This window comes from Ambystoma mexicanum, chromosome 6p, assembly GCF_040938575.1.
Source record: "Ambystoma mexicanum isolate Mex_15411 chromosome 6p, UKY_AmexF1_1, whole genome shotgun sequence".
In the NCBI taxonomy this organism is placed as follows: Eukaryota; Metazoa; Chordata; class Amphibia; order Caudata; family Ambystomatidae; genus Ambystoma; species Ambystoma mexicanum.
Window position 1 is genome coordinate 742,104,298 of NC_090935.1, and position 23,223 is coordinate 742,127,520.

General features: G+C 43.9%; 1 protein-coding gene across 2 annotated transcripts in view; it reads left to right on the forward strand.

Moving 5' to 3' along the window:
• Window positions 1–23,223, forward strand: part of ADGRV1 (adhesion G protein-coupled receptor V1) — a 2,479,945-nt gene that overhangs the window by 1,040,836 nt on the left and 1,415,886 nt on the right. For both annotated transcript variants that reach the window (XM_069627623.1, XM_069627624.1), the window contains 4 exons: window positions 1,139–1,341; window positions 8,455–8,631; window positions 15,725–15,907; window positions 16,187–16,366. In XM_069627623.1, coding sequence (XP_069483724.1) covers window positions 1,139–1,341; window positions 8,455–8,631; window positions 15,725–15,907; window positions 16,187–16,366 — 743 coding nt within the window. The remainder of the gene's footprint in view (window positions 1–1,138; window positions 1,342–8,454; window positions 8,632–15,724; window positions 15,908–16,186; window positions 16,367–23,223) is intronic.

Genomic DNA, 23,223 nt, shown 5'->3' on the forward strand with positions numbered 1-23,223 from the left:
TAAGCCTATGCTACATACAAACAAATTCAGGCAGTTTGAGTTTTGCCCACATCAGTTATCTGATCCCTAATCTTGAGGAACTTAAAAACCAAGCAATTTCTCAAAATTATCGACTTGATCTCTCTTAATTGACAGCCCACCACTACTCTTAGGAAAGTGACTTACATCCTTAAAAAATGACCCAGGTTCATTAAAAGGAGTGATGCCTAGATTTCTATGACGTCTGACCACACTATTTCCTCTACTTTTGTACTGTGCCGCTGACTGCAAAATGTCAACTACCATTTCTATTAGAACGACTATTTTCCGTTCTGGTGAACTCACTGGGTTTCATTTTAATTGCCCTGGAGTTAATGTTACGCGTTGTTAATGCAAACTAGTGCTCAGTCATTGAGATTCTAACTAAAAGTGATGTCCTGTTTGTCTTAAATTCTCGAAATAACAAATATGAGTTAAATAAAGAAAAAACCTCTACCCACTCTGAATATTTTTACACAATGTAGAATATGTAAACAAATACCAACTCATACCCCAGAAAGAGCAAAGGCCAAATCCCTTTCATCCCAGATCCTCCCTACTACCTTTCTGAAAGTCTACCAATTGTAATAAAGGAATTGAACAAAGCAAGCTAAAGAACTGAATGAAGGTACTGCAGTCTTCAAAATACAGGGCTCTTTCATCTGCAAGTCCACCAGTGTTGTCTACCTGAATGCACTGTCATGATCAGCGGTGCTTCCCTGTGTTCAGAAAACGCAGCCGACATCCAAAGAAGGGACATGTATCACTACAGATTGCTCTTGAAATGGGTACTGAACCTTGCACAGAACCAACACATGCCATCAGACATAGAAGGCCTGACGTTCCAATGACTGTGCAGCCTATTGCTTTTGACAACTACCTTATAGTATGGAAATCAGTCTCATGTGCGGGTTCGATCCATCCAAGCCACTACGGGATTGCTCTGTATCTTGGTCTGCTTGTATAAGTCTGCATTAACCCCTGTTTTTGGGATCCGGGGTATTTCTGTGCGATATATTACTCATAGTCTGACAATTCCTATATGAAAATCTGGTTTAATACAAAAGACATTGGCTTACTGAAACCAACTAAAACCTTGTTTTCAATTTTCTTCTCACAGGAAATTCGACCCAGATTGCTCTAAAAGTTGTACGTGAGCAAGGATTCGTTGGCGACATTATCCTCCAGTTCACATCCAAGCCTAATTTCTTATTCCCATTTGCAAATCATGCCACAGAGGGTCAGGATTACATCCTTCCTAAAAAGACGGTGACCATGGCAGAGAACCGATCTGTGCTCCTCCTCCAAGTTGCTATTCTACCTGTAAGTGATGAAAAGGGCACTTTACTTCAAGTGCAACATAGACATTAGAGTGATGACCATGGCCCACTTCTCCCAGAGGTTTATTTCCTTGTATTTCAACCAATGTGTTTGTTAAACCAAGAACAGAGTATAATATACCAAAGTTTTCTCAATTAACAGTGTTTATCGATACCGCTTGAGAGAACCTAGTCCAGGATTGGTTGTAGCTTTGTATTTCCATTATAAAGATTGGAATAAAAGTCCCCAATTGCAAAGGTAAAACTAGGGCTGGACTACTGTCTCCCAAATGTAATGGGTACATTTGGCGTGTACGGTTTATAGGACCGACTGCTGGATTGTCTTGATATTCAATCTCTTGTGTGGTTCCTACTCAATGTTATAGGTAATCTTTAATGCAGGAGTGTCTGTCAGGAAAAGACTGCAGTTTTACATTGGGCCATATATTATAATAGTTAGGCTATCAATTCAAACATAACACCGCTGCAACGTATTGGAGGTTTTCAGTTAATAATCATCTGTCTTGTCATAATATCCCCAAGGCCTGGTGTCAGTGAACACTTACTGATAGATAGGGCATCTCATGGGAGCCAAATGCTGTCCTCGGTAGCCCATCACGTATGAAGAGGGAATGCGTGGATCCATAGAGTCATGCACAACTGAACCGCGCAAAAAGGAAGACAACCTTCCTAGATACAATGAGGCAAGATCTAGGCGCATGTTGGCTATGTCAAAAGAAGATTACCCATTGTCATTTTGGCATCATATATATGAATGCACTCTAGCAAGATGTGTCTGTATTTCTGTGCGTATTTCTGTGTGCTAATGTTTTGTAGGGCACAGAACTCTAGATCCAATAATGTGCATGCATTAATATGTATGTAACACATGTGTGATAGCAATATCTATACACAAAAGCTAATAATATCCCCTGAAAAACTGGTCTGATGCTCTAGCTAGAATGCAACGCCAACATATCATGATAGCAGGACTGAAATAACCCGTTGAACTTTATAGTTCATTGGGTACAATTTAAAAATGGGTATCTCTTTAGTGCAAATAGTCTACTAACTTTTTTTGAGAATCTTGGTAAGTATTTCCTTTTTCCCATAGTTTATTTAGACTTCGTTTCTTGGCTTCCAAAGTATTGTCTTGTATATGCCTGGCTTTGTAGCCTTCAAATTGTGCTTATTGTTCGAGTCTCAGGCCTCTTGCAATAAAGCGTTGTTGTTACTTGACATTCCTATGACTAGACAATCACTGAGGCAAATGTTCTTTGTAGCTGTCCCACACTTCTGGATTTCCCTACCGATAACCCTGAGGGAGTATCCTTCCCTACTAGTGTTTTATTTTGGAAAAACCGAATTAATCCCTCCTCTTTTTATGGTGTGGTATTCTGTCCTTATGTTAGATTGTGGGCTTTGAATGCCTCCTGTATCATTGCCTTAATTTCTTGAAGATGGGTTGCTGTGTCTTTAATTTACTGAATTTCCCAATGTGCTTCCAACATTGCATGTCTTTATCTGATTATGTTGCTGATAAGTTATTGTATCCTCGTTAAGCTCTTTTACAGTTTGTACAGCTATTTGCCTGCCTACCAGGGAAAGGTCTGTCCTCTGCCATATGCTTTAAATTAATAAATTGCATAAATAACAGATGTCCAGATGGCTACTTTCATTCAATGTAATCTGGCTCACTTCGAGCAGAATCCCCAACTGAAAAACATAGCTTAGATTCCCTAAAACAAGTACAAATAAAAATAGAGAATGCACCTTTTTTTATTTGCAATTCTTTGATAAAAACTCAGGTCACCAAATAATTCCATTTCAGGAGGGACATCTACTGATCAGATTTCCCTTTCATAAAACTCCATACCAAAAAAAAAAAATAGTGTAAACCTGTGCACTGCTGCTTCAGTAAATCTCATGGCAAAACCTGCCCTTCAGTGCCAGGGAGCAGGTTCAGGTCACAGGTGCCCTCTTGACAGCTTCAGTGACAGCCATGTCTCTTCAGCCCAGGCGCTGCATTTAAAATATGCACCCATCTTCCAGAAACTGCATAACTCTGAGGATTCCGTGCTGGTGGCACGTTATACTGTAAACATAAGCCATAGATGAGTTAGGGTATGGTGGCCAGCATCTCTCATAGTTATCCAAGCCACTTAATTAATAGCAAACTTGTGTCTTCCATGTGGACCCAGTTCAGCTGTGGAAGGGTTGTGTGTATTTGTTCAGACAATGATCCCTCTGCCCACTGCCAGCACTGTAGCCTTGGGGGATTTCCTCTGTTTGCTCCTTTGTAAGGGCAGGCAACACCCTTTTCCCAGGGACAGCCATTCCACAGGATGCTGGCCCCGGTACAGGAATCAAAGGATATACCCAATCACAAAGGGCCAGGCATCACACCAGGTTAATGTATTTCTAAAGGTCTTTGATTCTATTGAGAATGGAAGGGCCAGGGAGATATCTGTACAGTTGTGGAAGACGTCAACCATCATTTTTCTCTCTCCTTCTCTTTCCTTCCTGTTCGCCCCACTTCCTCTAGAGCAAAACACTTTGGGTGTGATGTCAGAAAGGCAAAGTCCATTCACTACATGAACAGGGATGGGACCCCTAAGGCAGGCTAGCTTTAGTCAATTCACCTGTGGGCTTTTGCCTTTAAAAGAAGGGGCCTCCCACCACTTCTTTGAGTCATCTCTGCAATCCAACCCTTGAAGAATATTTCACTGGACCCTGCTGAGAGAGCCGCCCTTTCCAAAGTCATCCAGTTGTGAAGTGAAGGCAGGTGTTCCAAGGCAGGGGCGAGCTCTGTCCCCTAACCATCCTCAGGGACCATTGGGGGTGAGCTTGGCTGCTGGACCAAGACATGCTCCTCTGCCAGCCACACTGTTGCCTAGGACCATGTTGCAGAATCCCTGAAGGTATATGCCAGCCTCTCCAGTGTTTGGGAGCCGGAGAAAAAGACTACCCTTTGCCCTTGAGTTCCTGTGGTGAGGCGCACAGCTCCTGAAGGCGTGAACAGCCAAGATCCCGGTGTTATCAACGTTGAGCCGCTGCAAGCTCTGATTCAAGCGTGTTTGATGCCTAACAAACCTCCAGGACCCTCTGAAGTGGACTTTGGTTGTCATCGTTCTCTGAACAGCCATTTGCTGTTTGACTGTTCGCTGTCACACCACACCAGCTGAGGCACGTTGTTGCTTTGTCTCGAAGCAACGAAGTACTGCTGCCTTGCATTTCTCAAGTCACTGTTCAAAGCACCAGCTTCTTCATCGCTGTTCCTGTAAGTTGATCAACCTGACCCTGGTGTCTCCCAGACAGTGACCTCCGAGGCTCAGCATTGAATTGACTTGCATGTTCACTCTCGTACCAGCTCACTGGCATTGAACGTCGATATCTGACCGAAACTGGGACCGCTCGATGCGCAGAGCCCAGGTAGACGCTTCAATACCTTAGCTACCTTCTGTTCGACCCTGACTCAAGGACGGCTGACTGCTGGACCACCGCAACTGCTGCATCCTCGACCCAAGACAAACCTGTGATCAATGCCAAGAAGCCTGGTTTGATGCTGTCAAGCCACAGAGACATTTGCATAGGGTTTATTGGCTGGTATCTGCCCCTGTGGTCCATCTTTGGGCCCTAGAGACTGGATTGGTCATGTTAATCCCCTTTGCAACCTCAAGAAATATTCTGTTTGAACATTGTGGTCTTTTAATTGCCTTTTCTGCACCAGTCTCATTATCCAGAATGCTGCATCTTTTCTCTAATCTGTGTTCTTTCTACGGGGGTGGGATTTTACAGTGTTTTCTAGTTAGTTATTATTGTACCTGGTTTCATTAAATTATATATTTTTATACAACCTTGATTGGGCATGCCTTTAATTTGGACTGTTATACTTCGCTGTTTGGGTTGCTACCACATTCAGAGTATAACCTTCCCTCAGCACATGTTACCACAAAAGGTGAAGGAGGTATATCTCTTAGTTGTGACTGTTTTAACTTTATGATTGTGTTGGCTCTTGGTTTGTAGAAATGTGAGGGCTGAGTAGGTGCTTTAGCCTCTTCTTATCCTTGTACTCGTGCAGGGCAGAAGTCAATTCATCACAGTGACCTACACATTTCATGGGGGCTGCGTATCACCGCAAAAGATGCGCCTGCCAGAACTCATGCATACATTAGTGTCGGTCGAGTGTTTACAATGCTAATGTATGAACGGCTCACAGAACCCATTAGGTTGCTGGAAGCATGTTTATGAGCACATTTTGAAGTGCATCCTGTTTCTGAATTCGGCATGTGCACTGAAACACCCCGTTACTTGCACAAATGCACATAGTGCTAGGAAAGGGCATTTGAATGGGCACACTTTTAGATGCCCGTTGAGAATAGGACACCACATTCCTTTGCACAGTGGATGAGATGCACAAGTGCATCTCATCATGTGCATCAAAACATGTTTTTAGAATCTATCCCCATGTGGCTGAATGTGCTCAATACAAAGGACCGTATAGGATGACAGTTTCCTGAATGCACTCATTCATACTGAGTACATTTGACCCCTTGTGAATACGAATTGCACATTGTATTCAGCCTAATCCAGCACAGGGTCCCTAGAGGACTACATGTCTCTGAATGCATTCTGCATCACTCATAACTGATGCCAGCACAACCTGTCATTGAATATGAAATGCCCTACTTAGAAGCCCCTGTGGGAGCCTATATACTACAGAAAGCACTCTCTCTCACCCAAAGGTCTGATTCATAGAGATATATTCATAGAGATATATTGTGCCAAAGGCATAATGCATTACTCAGTGAAGATAACAGCACTGGGCCACATGTCCCGGAATTTACTGTGTGCTTGTGTGTGTGTGTATGTGTGTGTGTGTGCGCGCTGGGTGGGGAGCTGATTTTGGAAAGTGGGGGAGGAGAGTTTTACAACAATGGCATTGTAAACATTTCTTTGCTGCACAACCTCCCTACCCACTGGCCACAATCATCTCAACTTCTGAGAGATAGTATTATTTTTTTACTGGGCATTCATGATAGATGTCTAGTAAATAATACAATGCCTGCTCCCTGAGCCCCACGCGCCTTGCCCACACACATACTCACAATTATTTGGTGCGGGTGTAAGGCGCTGGGGGCCCAGGGGACAGACATAGTATTTTTTTACTCGACATCTATGATAGATGATTATTCAAAAATGCCATGCCAGCCCCCGGACCCCTCAAGGCCTCTTGTACACACATAATCAAATTGGTTGTGTGTGTATGTGAGGAGCTGTGGTCCCAGGGGTCAGGCATGTCATTTTTTTACTGGGCACCTATGATAGATGCCTGCTACAAAATACCATGCCTGCCCTCTGGTCTCCCCAGCGCCTTCCATACACTCATAATCACATTGATTGTGAGCATGTGAGGCACTGGGGGGCACAGGAGGGAGGAATGGCATTTTTTACTGGGCATCTATGGCCATTAAAGTCATGCCAGTCCCCTCGGATTCCCAGCGTGTCACATTCAACGTCATGCCTGACCACTGAGCCCCCATCAGCCTGCATCCACACATAAATGCATCCGTAACCTTTATCCCTAACCGTAAGGGGGTTCACCCATCCACGGCCTCTAACAGCAGGTGGCTGGGATGGATCTGCCCCTCTGATCTAGGGAAGATCAGCCAGGACCATCTCAACCTCTTGGGGGGAGATGAGGAGTGCCCTGATTCTGGATCTCTACAGGACAGCGACCTAGTCATCTGAGAATATCTTTGGGTCACGTTATGAACTGGATTTAGAGGGGAGAATCGTGGTGCATTTAGTGTGCGATTTCTGCATCCTGTTCTCCAGAGAAAGACGCCTGCTTCATTAACTTTCTGTTTGTACTTCATAAAGTGCGTGTTTTTGCAGCTCTTACAGTGTATATGATTAGTGAATTTTGGCAGCTTGGCACTATGGATATTGCTCCAATACGTAAGTGACAGATCCCTGAAGCAAGATGTGGCTATAATGCCCTGATTACTTATGGTAATCTCCGTTACACAGAGTCTGGCACGTCCTCGCCACTTTGCTGAAGATCCTCCATGCCGCCCTCTTCATGTGGTGGCAAGCTGCTCTTGGTAAGCTTGGGCATGTGCAGGAAGAGCAGAATGAAAGAGAAGAAGGATATATCAGGGATACTTTTTTGCCTGGTGAAAAATTGTGTGAGTGATGAGGAGCCAGACACAGAATCGGAACAATGACAATTACCGTACGTATTTTAAGTTCTGCCGTGGTTGCCAGTATTGGGAATACGAATTTGGGTTGTTTAACCGTGTTGGCGGTGGAGTAACTTTGCTAAAAATGTTGGCGGGGACATGACATCTGAAGAAAAGGTGCCCCAGCCAAATGAATGGGAACAAAATTGTGTGCCTTTAAAGTTGGGGGGGGACAAAGACCCCTGTACCCACCCTAAAATTACGCCCATGCGTGATGGAAATGTTTACAGCCGAAATGACCGTAACCGTTTTGACCCAAAATATGCATTTTAATACCGTCATTTCTACTGCAAACATACATATTGCCTGTGTGCCCCCTCTCTCCATCCACATATCTTAGGGACACCCTATGCACCCCCGTCACACCACCTGTCCCTGCCCCACTTACACTGTTTCATGCGCAACAGTCACGCAAGCGGCCCTCCGTCTCCTGTTGGATGTTGAACAAGGGCACCTTTGTTCAACCCAAACCGTCTCATCTCCTGCGACTCCTGTTCCTCCCACTGACGTGGGCAGGGACTGGCGGTGCAGGGTCACTTTTTTATTTTTTATTTATTTTATTCATCGTTAAGCAGAAGACACCCCGACAAACCTGAATGCCATTGTAGCGAATAAGGTTGGAGGGGACACCCCTGCAACACTCGCTCCCCTTGTTCATTGCAAAGGCACTGTATGGTAAATATGTTTGTATTTTTCGGCTGTACGTGATTTTGGTACAGTCGAAATTCGAACATGTTTACCATACAGGATTTTTTTATACCGTCTTTTGGGGAATGCATGAGTGCTGTGTTTTGTTAAAAGGCATTTGGTAAATTCGTCGTGCAGTGCAGTTTGCATCCAGAGTTTAACATGCTTTGCTTGTTTTCTTCCAGGATAATATACCAGAATTGTATGAAGGTTTTGTCATCAATATCACTGATGTCTACCTTGCTAATTCTTCTCTCGCTGGAGGACAACCCAGTGTGAAGAGACCTGGAACAGAAATTGCAGAAATAACTATTGAAGAGAACGATGACCCAAGAGGAATACTCGAGTTTAACGTCACCAAGGTCAGAACAAATTATCTCACGTTTAATTACAATAATGTCATCGTTGGAATCCAAATAATTTAAAATGCGTGAAAAGTATGCATGCTTATATTACTATTAATAGTGTAGGGTTTAAGGAGCATGAAAGGGATGTCAGTGAATGGCAGGGTAGGTGCATGCTATAGGAGTTCTTAATAAATACATTCATGTTTTCTGGGTAATATTAATTCAAGTGATATGTTTCCAAAATGGGGAAAGAGCTACTTCTGTTATAAACATCAGTCACTTTCTGAAACATTATTCAGCGCCACAAACATCACTATAATTTTTTGAAAAAAATTCAGAAAAAAACGGATGACTATTCTGTTCCCCTGTGGGGATATGGGGGTGCCATGGGTGGGTGCGGCGTCTTCTTAATTCTTCTGGTCTCAGTCACTCTGTTCCTACTGTTTCGGCGCCCTGATATCTATTAGCGGGGTGAATGCCCTCATTAAGTACTATATCATACCAGTTGCTAGAAATGAGTTAATGAAATGTGGTTGATGCTTCTGGAAAATATTTAGTTGAAGATGTTTCTTAATGTATTACTTGTGATAATGTAAAGCACTGTATTCCAACAGAAATGTTGTCATCCCTTTTAATGGCATTGCGGGTAATAAGCCCAGTCTATTAGCCACATTTGGACCAAGTCATACAACGTTTTGTTTACGTGCCAATTATGCTCCCAAGTGGACAACTACCCTGCATTTGGGAGCAGAGGCATTCTCGGAAGTTAATTTGGACTCTGTGACAGGGTCATGGCAGAGGGGGGTGGAGGCAGAGAGGGGAATCCCAGTGTCCTTGACACACTCATGTGCCTTGCACGTGACTAATGGCGCCACTCTCTGTGGCAAAATGCCTCCAAGCACTTTTTCTGCCTAGTGTTCTTTTTCCTTTTATTCATAACCGTGACTCCAAGAGCGCATCTGGGAGCAGCCAAGAAAACCTAACCAGATACAAACCAGCAGGAAATACGAAACACAACAACTCAAACAAATGCCGAACCAGTGTCATGTACCCGCTGCCCAGAAAGCTTTGGAAAAGCAAAGCACACACTGCAATAACCTGGAAAAGGCTTCTAAGACCAATAGCATGCTAAGGAGAGCACAGAACCACCATTACAGACTGTTTCCAAAACCGTGCTGGAGAAGGGGCGGCGGCTAAAACCGTGCTGGAGAAGGGGCGGCGGCTAAAACCGTGCTGTAGAAGGGGCGGCGGCTAAAGATGTTCCCATGTGTGATCCAGCCCCTGGGGAAAAGACAGTCACAGGGCCTCATTACGAGGTTGATGCCAACCCCGTAACACCCTTACAGCCACCTGATATCCCGGTTCCACCGGAATATCACAAGCGGCGCTGGTAAGGGTTCATCCCCATTTCCATGGAGTCCAATAGGACTCCATGGAAATGGGGACAGAGCACCGGCACCATTGCTAACAGTGCCTGTGCTTCTTTGACAACCATGCCGGTAGGGGCCTGAAAACCCAGCAGGTCAGGCCTTGCCGGGGGATCTGTGGCCCCTACCTGCATCGTTGTAGTATGGCAGTCCAGAAAGTGTGCCTTACTTCCGGACCGCCGTACTTGTAATGAGGGCCACAGATTGGCCATTAGAGTCAGGTGAGCATTGGAACTAATGCGTGTGGGGTGGGAGGGTGTTAAAAAGCAGGAGATCCACAGTATAAAATGGAAGCAGATGAAAGGCAGAGTGTGGGTTGCAGGCGTGAGGTCAGGAGGTGTGGAGATAGATTAAGAGACCAGGTGGTAGATGGGCAGAAGGAATGGAGTGCTGAGGAGTTGGTGTTTGAATTGGACCAAAGTGCGGGTGAGGTATTTGTGGGCAAGAGTTGAACCAGTTTGTGAGAGTGAAGTGGTGTGTGAGAATGTACTTGTGTGTGAGAGTGGGGATAGCATTGAGGGAAGAGTGGGAGGCAGAAGTAGGGGTGTGAGGGTAATAGGTACAGAGAGAGGGAGTGGATACAGTATAGTAGAGAATGATGCGAGGAGAAGGGTGCAGGAGAAAAGTGAGGAGGGATGTGAGACTATTGAGAGTTATTGTAAAGGGTGAGTGAGCAGGGCACTAATCCCCAGAAGGGTGAGTAGGGCACCATATGTCTGAGTAGGGAATTAGTGGAGGGATGTTCATAGTAGAGAGAAGAGGGGTCTAGTAAGAGGTGAGAAGAGGGGTGTAGTGAGAAGTGAGAAGCGAGATGTACTGAGAAGTGAGGAGAGGGGCTCAGTGAAGGGTGAGGAGGGTGGTGCAGTGAAAGGTAAGGAGAGGTCTAGGAGATAGGTAGGAGGAGAAGGAGCGAGAGTGTGTTAATACCAGATGGACAGAAGAGCGCTGAGAATGATATGGGGGCGGGAAGGGAGAGAGAAGATCAAGGGAAAACGAAGAGGGAGCGGATCAGTGGAGTATGAGAAAGTACCAGGGTGTCCGAAATCGGCACATGGAAACCATATCCTCTGTTGAGCACACTGGGAAACAAACTTAGAAGAACCTTGGAGGGAGACAGATACATCATTTGGCTTCAGGCCCTCATCTAAGCTAGTATTAGATGGGTGTTACCAATCGCTAGAGGGGAACCCTGGAATTTCAGGACACCTGGACTCGGGAGGTAAAACCCCTGGGAGATGAGAGAGGGATGCACATTTGTTTATCACAGCTTCCCCAATTCCAGCCGGTTGAATATATTTAACAATCTGTCTCCAGTTTCTGTGAAATATTATGGCCATCTGTGACAGCGCAAAAAAAGCTTTCTGCGGTTACATTTTCCCCACCTTCATAATTTGTGTGCAGGAGTTGTGTTGCAACACTGGCTGCTGCATCTTTTATTCTGAAAAGGATGTGCTCTGAGAGGCAGGCAGTCCACCTATCTGTTTCTCAGGCACGCTGCTGCAAGCCAAATCACAATGCTCACTGGGGTCTGCCTGAGCCTCCATTTATTTGCCCCAGATAGAAACTCTCATGCAAAGCCTGAATGCATCTATCCATGTATTCATTGCTTCCGAAGCAGTGGTGGAAGTCTAAAAATGCAGCAATGACAGGTAATGGCTGAGCAGTTTTGAATGAATCACAAACCACTGACACAGCTCAGGTTTACCCTCCAACCCATTGTTTTTCTGCCTACCTTACAGATACCATATGCAAATCAGACAAGGTCCCACTCCAAAAGGCTTACCCAGAGCCTTCAGATGCGAGTTGCTCCAAGTCTTCTAGCCATCACTCTTCCATATTGCATTCATCACCCCAAGTGGGATGGGCATGACCAGATGTGGGTACTAAGCCAGCTGTGACTATGTACCCAAGCTACAGTGATGATGGCCAATGAGTCAAAAATATATTTGGGGTTACTTGTGATGTCCTGCAAAATGGATGTGACCTAGCAGTTTGGGCTGGACTGTCCCTTTTGCGGTGGGATCTAGCCTGAGTTGCATTTTGTCTTTCCCATTCAGTAATGTCATGGCAGGCCAAAAAACGGTGGTTTTGAGAGATGCCAAGAGCAATGTCTGTGGTTGTTATCTATTCCAAGGCCTCCAGCTTTTGCTCGACACTGTTGCTTTCAGAAACATAGAAATGGCATTTGCAATCATTGGCCCTTTAGACCAGTCCCCTAAAATGCTCACTCTTTATTCACTGCCCCCCACCACCAATAGGTGCAGATGCCCTATGCATATACAACTGTAAGGAACACTACCCCGAGTGCCCTCCTCTCGTGTCCCAAGCCTCTTGCCTTTGAGGTTTCCCACACCTCCCCCGAACCGTATCTTAACTTCTTTAGCTACACCAACCAGCCTTTCTCCCCCTTGACATGCCTCCTTGCCACATGGCATAAATGGCATTCACTTACTAGTTAATCTACTTTTTTCTGAACTGGAGCATCACCAAAAGGATCCTAGCGCAGAGGTTATGAAGGTGCCGAAGGACAGGAATACTGCACCCATCCCTGGGGAACATTTCTGTCTTCTGGTGCCTGAATAGGGTCCTTGGCAGAGACGGGGTGTGGTTCCATTGGGTGGTCAGGACATTTCTTTTTTCTTTTTCCTTTCTGATTTCCTGTATAACAGGGAGCTCTCATGGTGGGCTGGAAGTGTTCACACATACCGGCGCTTCTAGAGGCAGGGCCAAAGGAGGCAATGGTTTCTGCTCTCTGGCACCCCTGGATGATGCATTGGCTATCCGGAGCAGGGAGCGAGGTGGATGCACCTCTGAATAGAGGTGAGCTCTGTTACTTGTTTTCTGGGTGTTGGAAGTTTCATTGGTGCTCCATGGCCCATGTAGGTATGGCATAGGCCTCAGCCTGTCTCACTAGTGCCTGCTCAAGGACACACTAGCAGGTCTCATTCCATCAGGAATTGCCCCCTTACAGAGGCTCTCAGGGGAGGCGCTTGGGGAGACATGATGGCTGCTCCTGTACATCTTGTCATTCTGTCCACAGGTAAAAAAGTCTTCCTCTCCAGGATTGCCTCATTCCCGGGTGGAATTCCAGGTCATGGTAGTGGAAGCAGTGGCTTCTGCTATAGCAGAAAAGAGAAAGAAATGGCTCCTCTCAAGACAGAAGGAGACTAAGGGGAGGCGATGGACCTGGGCTCTAAGAGAAAGATCACTTCCAAAGAAAGGGGACTGATATCTCAGCCCACATCTGGCAGACTTTGGATTTCCTCCTCCCATAGCTGGTGGATGAGAAAGATACAGATTGCCTGAGTCACTACGACAACATGCTACACAACCTATCCCAATCGAAAGGCCATCCAAAGTCTTTTTCAATTGTGCTATTGGAGGGGAGTTGGTTCCTGGTTACCAGAATTGACTACAGCTACCAGAATTCCCTGAGACCAAAATTGAGACTAATCAGTAACACCTGAAAAGACTGCCTCCCTGAAGATTGTAAGAGACATGAAAGCGCTTGGAGGAGAAGAGCAACTGAACTGCAGCAGGTATATAAAGCTGGGAACTAGAGTGCGCGCCTCACCCCCTGTCTTTTCTACAAAGTCTTTTTCAGCAGGAATGGGCAGACCCATAGAAATTGGCTGTGCCCAAATTCCTTTTGAAATAATTTCCGGTAAGGGATGGAGTGCGGGAGTATCTGAAGAGGTTGTGTTATGTTATTTTATTAAGCATGCGTACTGCACCTTTCACTGCAGTAGTGCTCTTACAGCACCTAAGCCTTGAGGCATATTGTGACCTTGCCCAGGAGTTATGAAATCTTGAACTGTCATCATGGAGAAAATGTGGGCTCCCTTATGCCAAATCCGATTGACTTGCAGGCTGTGACAACAGAAGACATGACGCCCATGGACTATGGGGACCAGAGGGCTGATTCTGCGATTAGAAGAGCATAGTCAAATGTGTCTCTTAGTACAATGGTCTACAATGTCTACCTGACACAATCTATGTTCTAGGTTGAAAGGCTTAGGGCTTATGAATACTGGCATCAGTGAGGGTGCCGGCTATGTTCAGGTCTCACATAGTACGGTGGGCCAAGTGCAGCTAAGGTCATATCCACCATGGGTGGTATGGTGGCAGCATCCCTAATGGGGCATGGCAGTGGCAGCCCGCCATAACATTTATGTCAGAGACTAAAATGTTGAAAGCAGCCATGAACACATGTGGCTGTACTTTCTGCTGGCGTAGTCTTTTTGGAGAGGAACTGTACTTTTTAGTCAAGGAATCCTTTCAGAAAAAGTACTTTTTTAATTTCTGCAAGGTTCTTCTAGTGAAACCCCACCCAAAAGAGGGTGCCTTTCTTAAAGTTGTTTCTCATCAATATATAAGATTCGAATGTACCCAATTTAGGGGTTGCTCTTCCTATGTCAGCACGACCAGCATCCCAGGCTCTTCCTTAACCACAGTAGTCCTTAGTGTTAGGACCTTCCCACTGCGCACCCAAGGCTGGCAGGGGAAGAAGGAGTGCATTCAACTAGGCTTGGAAAAAATTGGCACGAGTCGCAGGGGCATGCAGGGTGGCAGCAAAAGTGTACGAATTGGATTCCAGGTCCTGTCCAACACCATCAGGAATGGTGACAACATTCTTGTCAAGGATTTTGGTGAAAAGGAAGGCCTTGTTAGAAAATGTGTCTGCCTTTCTGTAGAAGAAGGTCCTTCAAGGAGTACCCAGATTAGAATGGGCGGCAGGGCTCCTTTTCTGGGGCTTACCTGCTGGAGGAGGCTTGAAGGCGCCACCTCTTGACCCTCGAGCAGAAATGATAGAATCTCTGGCTCATTGCCACCAAGCTGTACCGGGTCAAAATAGGAAGTGTATGACGCTATCTGTAGCCAATCCTCGTTAGTGGATTAGGACCGTGATCACCAGGATGCATGAGCAGGTGGGAGTACCCGCTCGGTCTGTCATAGTGGGTACATCTGTGAGAGGCATGTGGACATCCTGTGCCGAGGCTTTGGTGATTCCACTGGTGGATGTGTGTAGGCTCTCACTTGGACCTCACTATCCACGTTTAGCTCTCATTACAAGTTACATGTTGGTAGTGTGATATCACAGGCCTTAAATAGAATGTTGATTGTTTTTTTGGTATGAATGAAACAGTGTTTTGCAGTGATTCCATAGCCATGGTGCTTGTTTTGTACTATATCTCAACTCCATGAATGAGTATGTCCTCGAAGGAGTGAGATTGGGATGAAGAAGGAGGAGCCTGGGGTAATTAAGTTTTGTAAGTGTTCTGGGGAGCTGTGGGAAACTTCAAAGGCGGGGATTTTGAGTTGTGTAGCAGGCAGCCTGTGCAATGGGGATTAACATAGCTAAAATAGGCATGTCCAGCACTCAACTATGCATTTAGGACATATGCATGTTTCTTGTGCCCACTGCCAGTCCCGCTGCTTGCTCTTAAGTCCCTTATGTAAATCAGTGTACTTTGGTGCTTGGCCCTGCAGGTACAGATTCAAAGGGGCATAGACCCCCTCAGACCCTGCACCTGCAGACCATTGCGAATTGTCCTAATGTTTACAACAAATGGTTAGGGGAATTTAACTGAATTACACATTTTTAAACATTAAGAATGCTTTCCGGCATTTTATTTTTGAGTTACCTTTCATACCCTCTCTGTGTGTTTTTATGGTTTCAGGGAGTAAGTGGTGCAGTTGCTGCTTTTGAATTACCTTCCCCTCAGAACATATTAAGACTGCCTGTTGCCCGGAAAGCTGGCAGCTTCGGAGTTGTGCAACTGTTCTGGGAAGCCGTTCCCGCTACAGCTAGTCTGGAGGACTTTACACCATCCTATGGAAATCTTACGTTTGCTGATGGACAGGTACGTTTTAAAGATTCCACAGGAATGTATGACTTCTTTTGACAAAAATTCTTTCCTGCTTTGTTCACTGGGGACATTTGCTAGATTATGTGACGGTGATATAGTTTTGAGCTCAATCAAGACAACCCAAATCATTGTTTTATAAAGCAACTTCTGTGTCTTTTAGTTAATTACTGGTGTATATGTTTTTATTGGATAAAATATTGTCTGTGTAATATGTGTAATGTATCGGAAAAGAACATTGTTCTAATTGTCTTACCTTGTTTTTTTTGAGTTCAGGATGTTGGTGTAATTGAAATTACCATAGTTGATGACAGTGTGGTTGAATTTTCTGAAATATTCAATGTCACCTTAACTCGGGTGACAGGAGGGGCCCGACTTGGACAGGACTCCATTGTGACCATTAACATCCCACCAAATGATTCTCCCGTTGGAGTGTTTGGCTTTGCAGAGAGAGTGGTAAGTGAGAGCTTGTCGCGAAGCACAGAAAGTACCTGGAAATAGCAGAAGTCATAACTTCAAAGTTAAGGACTACTTCCTTCTTGACTGATTAACTGTCTGTCTTTTGGGGATTGGATAGTATCACAGGCAAATATATATATATATATATATATATATATATATATATATATATATATATATATATATATATATATATATATAATGCGTAATAACCAATTATATTCCTTCTTATGAAAGATACCTGCCGAGGCCACAGAAATCCTTGTAAAGGGTTGAGATTTTAGTTTTCTTCAGATAATGCATCCTGAACATGGTTGTGTTTAGAGATTCATACAATACATTATTTTACTCCATGAAATACTATTATACTTTCGTCTAACTACACGTTTCTAAAGCCTGAAGAATGCTTAGATGATATGAGAGTGCTATAAAATATAACAAAAAGTAAATTAAACTATAGAATTCACGTCATATGTAAGACAATTTGTTACCTGTGCGCTTCCTGTTCGTGCTGTGCTGGAGCTGGAGGCTGGCAGCAGAGTCCATGAGTATGGGGGCTGCCTGCAGATAAGATTTGAGTTTTGTATGTATTATGTGTGCGAACGAGTGAGAGTATGCCATTTTGGTGCGTGTGCGAATGTTGTGCATGAATGTGTTGTGTGAATGTGTATGCGCGTGTGTGTTTGTGGTGGGCTGTGGAGTGGGTATCTAGGATGGGGCATGTTAAAAACACATTTTTTCTGGACATCTATATTAGTGCCCAGTAAAACAATCATCATCCTTTCTTTTATCAACTTGTGGTTGATAAAAGAAAGGATGCTTTGTTATTATGTGGCTAGACTTGCATGCTGGACCAGGCCGTATAGTCATTTCATACTTGGCATGACATTTATTTTACTGGGTACCTGATAAAACAAGCATGTTAAGTGTTATTACTTAGCTAGACTGGTATTTTGAGGCAGCTGGTCTAGCCCTTTCTTGCTGTGGCATGACCTTTCCTTAGTGGGCATCTATGAGAAACTAAGCATGGTATGTGTTCTAACTTGGCTAGAGTGGCATTCATTTCAGGACAGCCAGTCTAGCAACATCTTACTGTGGCATGACATGTTTTACTGGGCATCTATAATAAACCAATCATGGTATGTGTTATTACATGATTTGACTGGCATTTTGGTGCAGCCAGTCTAGCTATGTCTTACTGTGGCATGGCACTATATTCTGGGCATCTATGATAAAGCAAGCATGTTAAGTGTTATAACATGGACTGACTGGCATTTCAATGCAGCCAGTCTAGCTATTTCTTAATGTGGCATGATACTTGTTACTGTGCATCAAGAATAAAGCAAACCTGATAAGTATTAGCATGTACCTAGACTGGAATACATTGTGCAACCAGTTTGGACATATTTTCCTATTGTTTCATGGTATTGTTAAAGGCAAAGCCAAGAGGAGTATGTTCTTTTGTTGGAATACTGCCATACATTGACAGACCCAATGTGGACATGTTTTCTCATAGTATCATTATTGCCATTATGTGCAAATCAAACATGAGTATGTTCATATATAGGAATTCTGGCAAATATTGGTGCATCCAGCATGGAAATGTATCAGTGTGAAAATGTTTTAATACCAGCCTATATCGTGGGCATTGTGAAATGCTCCTGTGCGCTATTGGTGGTGTGCATCAATTGCATTTCTGGATTGGAGATACCCTCCAAAATAATTTGCAAACTTGTAAGCTTTTTGGCCAGTTTTTCCACTAATAGTGTGAGGTATAATGCAACATTTTAACCATCAATATACCCCCTCCCAGACTTCCTTGATTGGTACAGGCTGCCTCGCTATTGCTACAGCTATAGATGTTGCCAGTACTGGTCACTTTAAATCACATACATGAAGCACTTCATGCATGTAATTTAAAGTGACTCTTACTGGCATAGATAGGTTGTGGTAACAGCCTCATGCATGCAATTCAAAGTGACCTTTACTGCTTAGATATGCTGTGGCTGCAGCCTAATGATAACATTAGAAAGTGCTCTTATTTAGTGTACTGTTGTTGGCATAGCATTTCCTGGACTTTTTAATGTGCACCAACTTTAAATTGAAAGGCTTTTTACCTCTTTTGTCAAAAATGCTGCTTCAAAACACATTATTTCAGCACATTATTTTAAAACATTTTACCCACTTAATTATTCTGTGCTCTCTGGCTATGCTCGGTCTCTCATGCTAAATTGAGGAAATACTGAGGCCCCTCCACTCAAAATATTCACCAGGCATGAATGATTGTCCATAAATCATGAAATGTACTGGATATTTTTTGTTTCCGTAGAGAAACAATTACAAATTGTATGACTTTTCATCCCATTTGTCTTAAACATTGTGCTGCAAAATGCATCATTTCAGCACATTATTTAAAAATTTAAAAATGTATTTAAAAATAAATTATTGTGGGGGAATCCCCCCCTAAACTTCCCATACTTATTTAGGGCCCCCTCAGTATGCTCGTTCGCTCCTGCTAACTTGAGGAAACAGTTAGAACCCTTCACTAAAAACATTCACCAACCCCCTTGTGAGGGCTCACCCAAGAATCCTGGTGCCCCTTCAGGAGCCACTGAGCTGAGGACTGAAGAGTTAGCAGAACTGGATCAGAGTGCAGGTGAGGTGAGGTAATGGTTGTGTGAGAGAGAGTGATACCACTTGCATGTAGTGCAGAGTGAGAAGGGAGCTGTGAAACGAAAGTGAAGATAGAAAGACCCAGGGAGAGACATCGTAGGAGTGAATCAGAGAGAGAGTGACAGTGATAGAGTGTATGTCAGGAGGGTGTGGAGAGAGTGCAATACGGTAGTGGGAGTGATGGTGAGAGTGGAGCAGGAGGAAGAAGGTATTTAAAAGAATATGACAGAGGGAGTTTGATAAGCTTAGGGAATAGAGCCGTAGTTAGGGGATTGTGTTTAGGAGAGGGGTGTGGAGATTGGGGAGGAGAGCGGTAAGGAGAGTGGTGTTTACAGAGCAAAGGAGAGTAGACTGGAGAGGAGAGTAGAGTAGGGCAGGAGAGATGAGCAGAGTGGAGCAGAGTGGAGAGAGGAGGGGAGAAGGGTGAGGAAAGAAGCGTAGGAAGAGAGTGTGGACATCAGAGGGAAGGAATAGAGAGAGCAGGAAGATAGCTAAAGTGAGTGGACAGGACAGAAGAGTACAGTAGAGGGAGAAGTAAGATCATGGAGAGGTGAGAAAGTGAGTGACGGAGTGAGAGGCTGAAACAAACTGCCTGATTTTGGCACACTTGAACCATCAGCTCCTATTGAGAAACCAGGGGAAGTGTTAGGTCTGGGCAATACTAGAAAATAGATAGATGCCCAGATAGATAAGGTTTTTCCTTTAGGCCATCACCAACAACTATCATTAGATAGTAGGTGTTACTGGTCATTAGTTGGACAACGTGGGGATTAGGGATGCCTGGGGTTAGAGTGGAGGGAGTCCACTGGAATTTGTGAGAGGGGCGTCCTTAAGTGTGCCCCAAACAGCACCCTGACCAGAGAAAACCCATCATTTTAACAAATTGGAAAGTAAAAACCCTTGGAGCACCTTTTGGAACCTGGGAGTTATTGAAGCCATCTGAGACACCTCCAAGCAGTTAGAGTGAGAACCAAGGGCAGGTTGTTTGGATTCAACAGCAAATGAGAGAATAGGGTGGTCAGAACTGGAAAACCCACTGATAGTACGAGAAGAGCAGGAAACCACAAATGCACTGGTCAGAATGAATGGAGTAATGAGAATCAATTGAGCTATCAGATTCCTGATCCAGGGTCCTGGAGATCAACAAAAATGGAAGGATCACCTGGTTTAGATCTCCACCCATTCCAGAAGGAAAGAATCCATTTCCTGAGGGCCCTGGTCTGGATGCCAACTGAATAATATAGGGAGATGTTGGTTGAGGTGTGAAATAAAAAGTTCTACCTTCAGGTAACATCCATCAAATCTGAAGTGGCTGACAAATGTGGGCATGGAGCATCAAATCACTATCCTACTGAATAAGATGGGAATGCCAAACCATAATAGTATTGCAACCACCTGGGAGGTGTTTCAATCTGACCACCATATGCCAATCCAGGCAACAGGCGTCCTTGTTGAGGATTTCAAGAAATGTTCATTTGGTTCCCCCAAAGTTGTTGATGGTTTGGACAGCGAGGGCACAAGAAAATGACTTATCATTCACTAAGCTCTTGATGGTAAAGGAACTTGAGAGAGCATTTCCAATTGACTGATCTAAAGCATTTGCTCCTCTGAAGACCATTTCCTCCCCGTGGAAGTCTCTCCACAACACATGCCACAATCCAAGGAGCTGGCATCCAATGATATTCACTTTTCTGGAAGGCTGCCTTTAAATTTCTCAGCCATTCCAAGCTCCCATGTGGGATGACCATGATTTCAGTTTGCCTTAGGCCTTGGGTGCTAAATAAATAACAACTTTCCATATTTGTGAAAGCTGTCTTTGTCATTCTATGGATTTTTATCAATTTTAACCATAACAGTTTGGATTAATCATTTCTAATTCGGTACATCTCTGGGCGCTTATCAGTGGATCATGTACTTACAATCTTATGTTTGAAACATTAATAGTTCTGCTACAATGAGAATGTTTTCATAACTTTGGTTACTTAAATGATACACTGTTTCATCAATGTCTTCAAATCATAAGCCTGAAGTTAGGTTAATGTCTACCAATTTTCAGAGTTATCCTTCTTTTGGTTGCACAGTTAAAACATTTTAAACTTAACTACAAATAAGGATTTGAACATCAAAGTTCTCCTTTGTAACCTCGCCTTCCCAGGCAGCAGCTGTCACAGTCTTTTGATCAGGTAGGTGTGTACCCTCCCTGGAGAGGGAAGATCCCCTGTAGAGATCAATTGGGCAGCTTGTCATTGTTCTTGGCTCAGCCCCAGATGAAAGTCTACTGAGGTCTCATTGTGCTCCTTCTTGTCATTATGCAGGAACCATTAGGCTTCCTGTTTTCAAGGGAGTGTCAAGCTGAGATGTCAACTTTCCCAGGCCAGGCATTGTACAATCAGAATTACGCAGTTACTTCCACTGGGTTACTGTACGATACACAATAAAGTCCTTTCTTTAACACATATAAAAATAAGCACAGTTTATAAGGGATTTGGACATTTAAAAGAATTAAGCCATTCACAAACATGCTTTAAATAGGCACATTTTGCAATTTCTTCCAGAAAAAGAAACACCTTTAAACTGGGTTGACAGCTAATTTCCTTAAGCAGCTGTCAGACAGGCCTTGATTGCTCTGACTGCTTGGAGAATCTATGATTTCAGCACACTTTTCCTTTCAATAATTCACTGGAAAGATGACAGAATATAGCGCCAAAACAGCACTTTGAAGGTTGCAGTTGATTAGGAAGCTGTATTTAAGGGCATTTTGGGATTTTAGCCCACTTTTGTGGCCTTGCTTCATATGACAGGTGACAGGTGACAGCAGTGATTCCTGTTTTTAAACTAACTTTGCCTGTGTATGGCAGGGTGTGCAGCTCTTTTGTGGTTTATAAAATATGCACAGTTTTGCACATTTGGCGGGCTATTGCCTCAATTATTGGCAGTTTCCTTTCCCCTTTGGCAAAGGGTGCAGTGGCATGGGTAAAAATATTCCCCACACCATTGCACAGTCTCTGGGTACAGGGATATGGAAGATAGAGAGGCATCTTCTGCCACTTGCAGGAACTTCATTAGAGGGATGAAAACATCAAAACCCTTATCTTGACATGGCCTTCATGCCTAGTCAATGACATTCTTGCGATCTCTCATCAACTGGTGGATGAGATGTAGCATCTCACGGTACACCCAGCCCACAATGGCATATCTATGGCACTCTGCCCTACATTTGTGTGGAGAGCTTTGTGAAGGACCTTGACATTTCACAATTATACATACACTGAAGAATATTATCTGATAAAAAGCAGCATTCCAATGAATATGAGTTGTAAGTGTGAAGAAGGAGGAGACTGAAACACAGGTGAGATGATGGTTGATATATACATTTATTGATAAAATAAAGAGGAAACCTAACACTGCCTACCTCTAAGAGGGGGTTTCCTGCCTCACCTAAGGAACTAAGGATTCACTCAGAATGTCTAAGTAAAAGAAAAAGAGTCCACCGTTGTGTGTCAAAATACCTACTTCTGTCCCTCGCACTTATAACAAAACTAAAAAGGTAGTGGATCTTCTTGGCTCCCTTCTTCTGGACAACAGATCACAGTTCCAATTGGCAGGGGAGATCTTTGCCTGAGAGAATGACACTCTTTCCCACATCTCAGTTCCTTTCCAAGATACAAAACAGAGTTCCAATCTGTGGTGCTGTAAAGTTCTCAATTTAAACTCAAAAGATAAAGTTCCAGCTCAAACATCAACATTCGGTATTGCACATAGATTTCTTCACTATTGGGTGCCTGGTGAATATCTCCCATCTCCATATATCTTGTTCTCAGTATTTTAACTGTGCCAGGGAAATGACTCCCGTCCATGGGTTTTCATTGACTTTGCTTCGTTGTACAGAACCAGAGCTGTGTATTGCTACAGAGCAGGCCCAAATGCAATCTTCAGGGAAGAAAATCCCTCTATTAAGGTAAGTAACTCTAATAGTTTTAGAGGCGTACAGGCAAATTGCTGGGTACTGGAGTACCTGGTTGCATTCAAACATTTAGTATTAAAAGGTAAATAGCAATACCTCATTCGTTAACAGACATGACATTTAGAAATTTCAGTAGAAAATGTACATATAAATAAGAGCCTGAATTATAGATCTAACTCTTGAATTTTTAATTTGTCAAATCCAATGAGTTATTAGA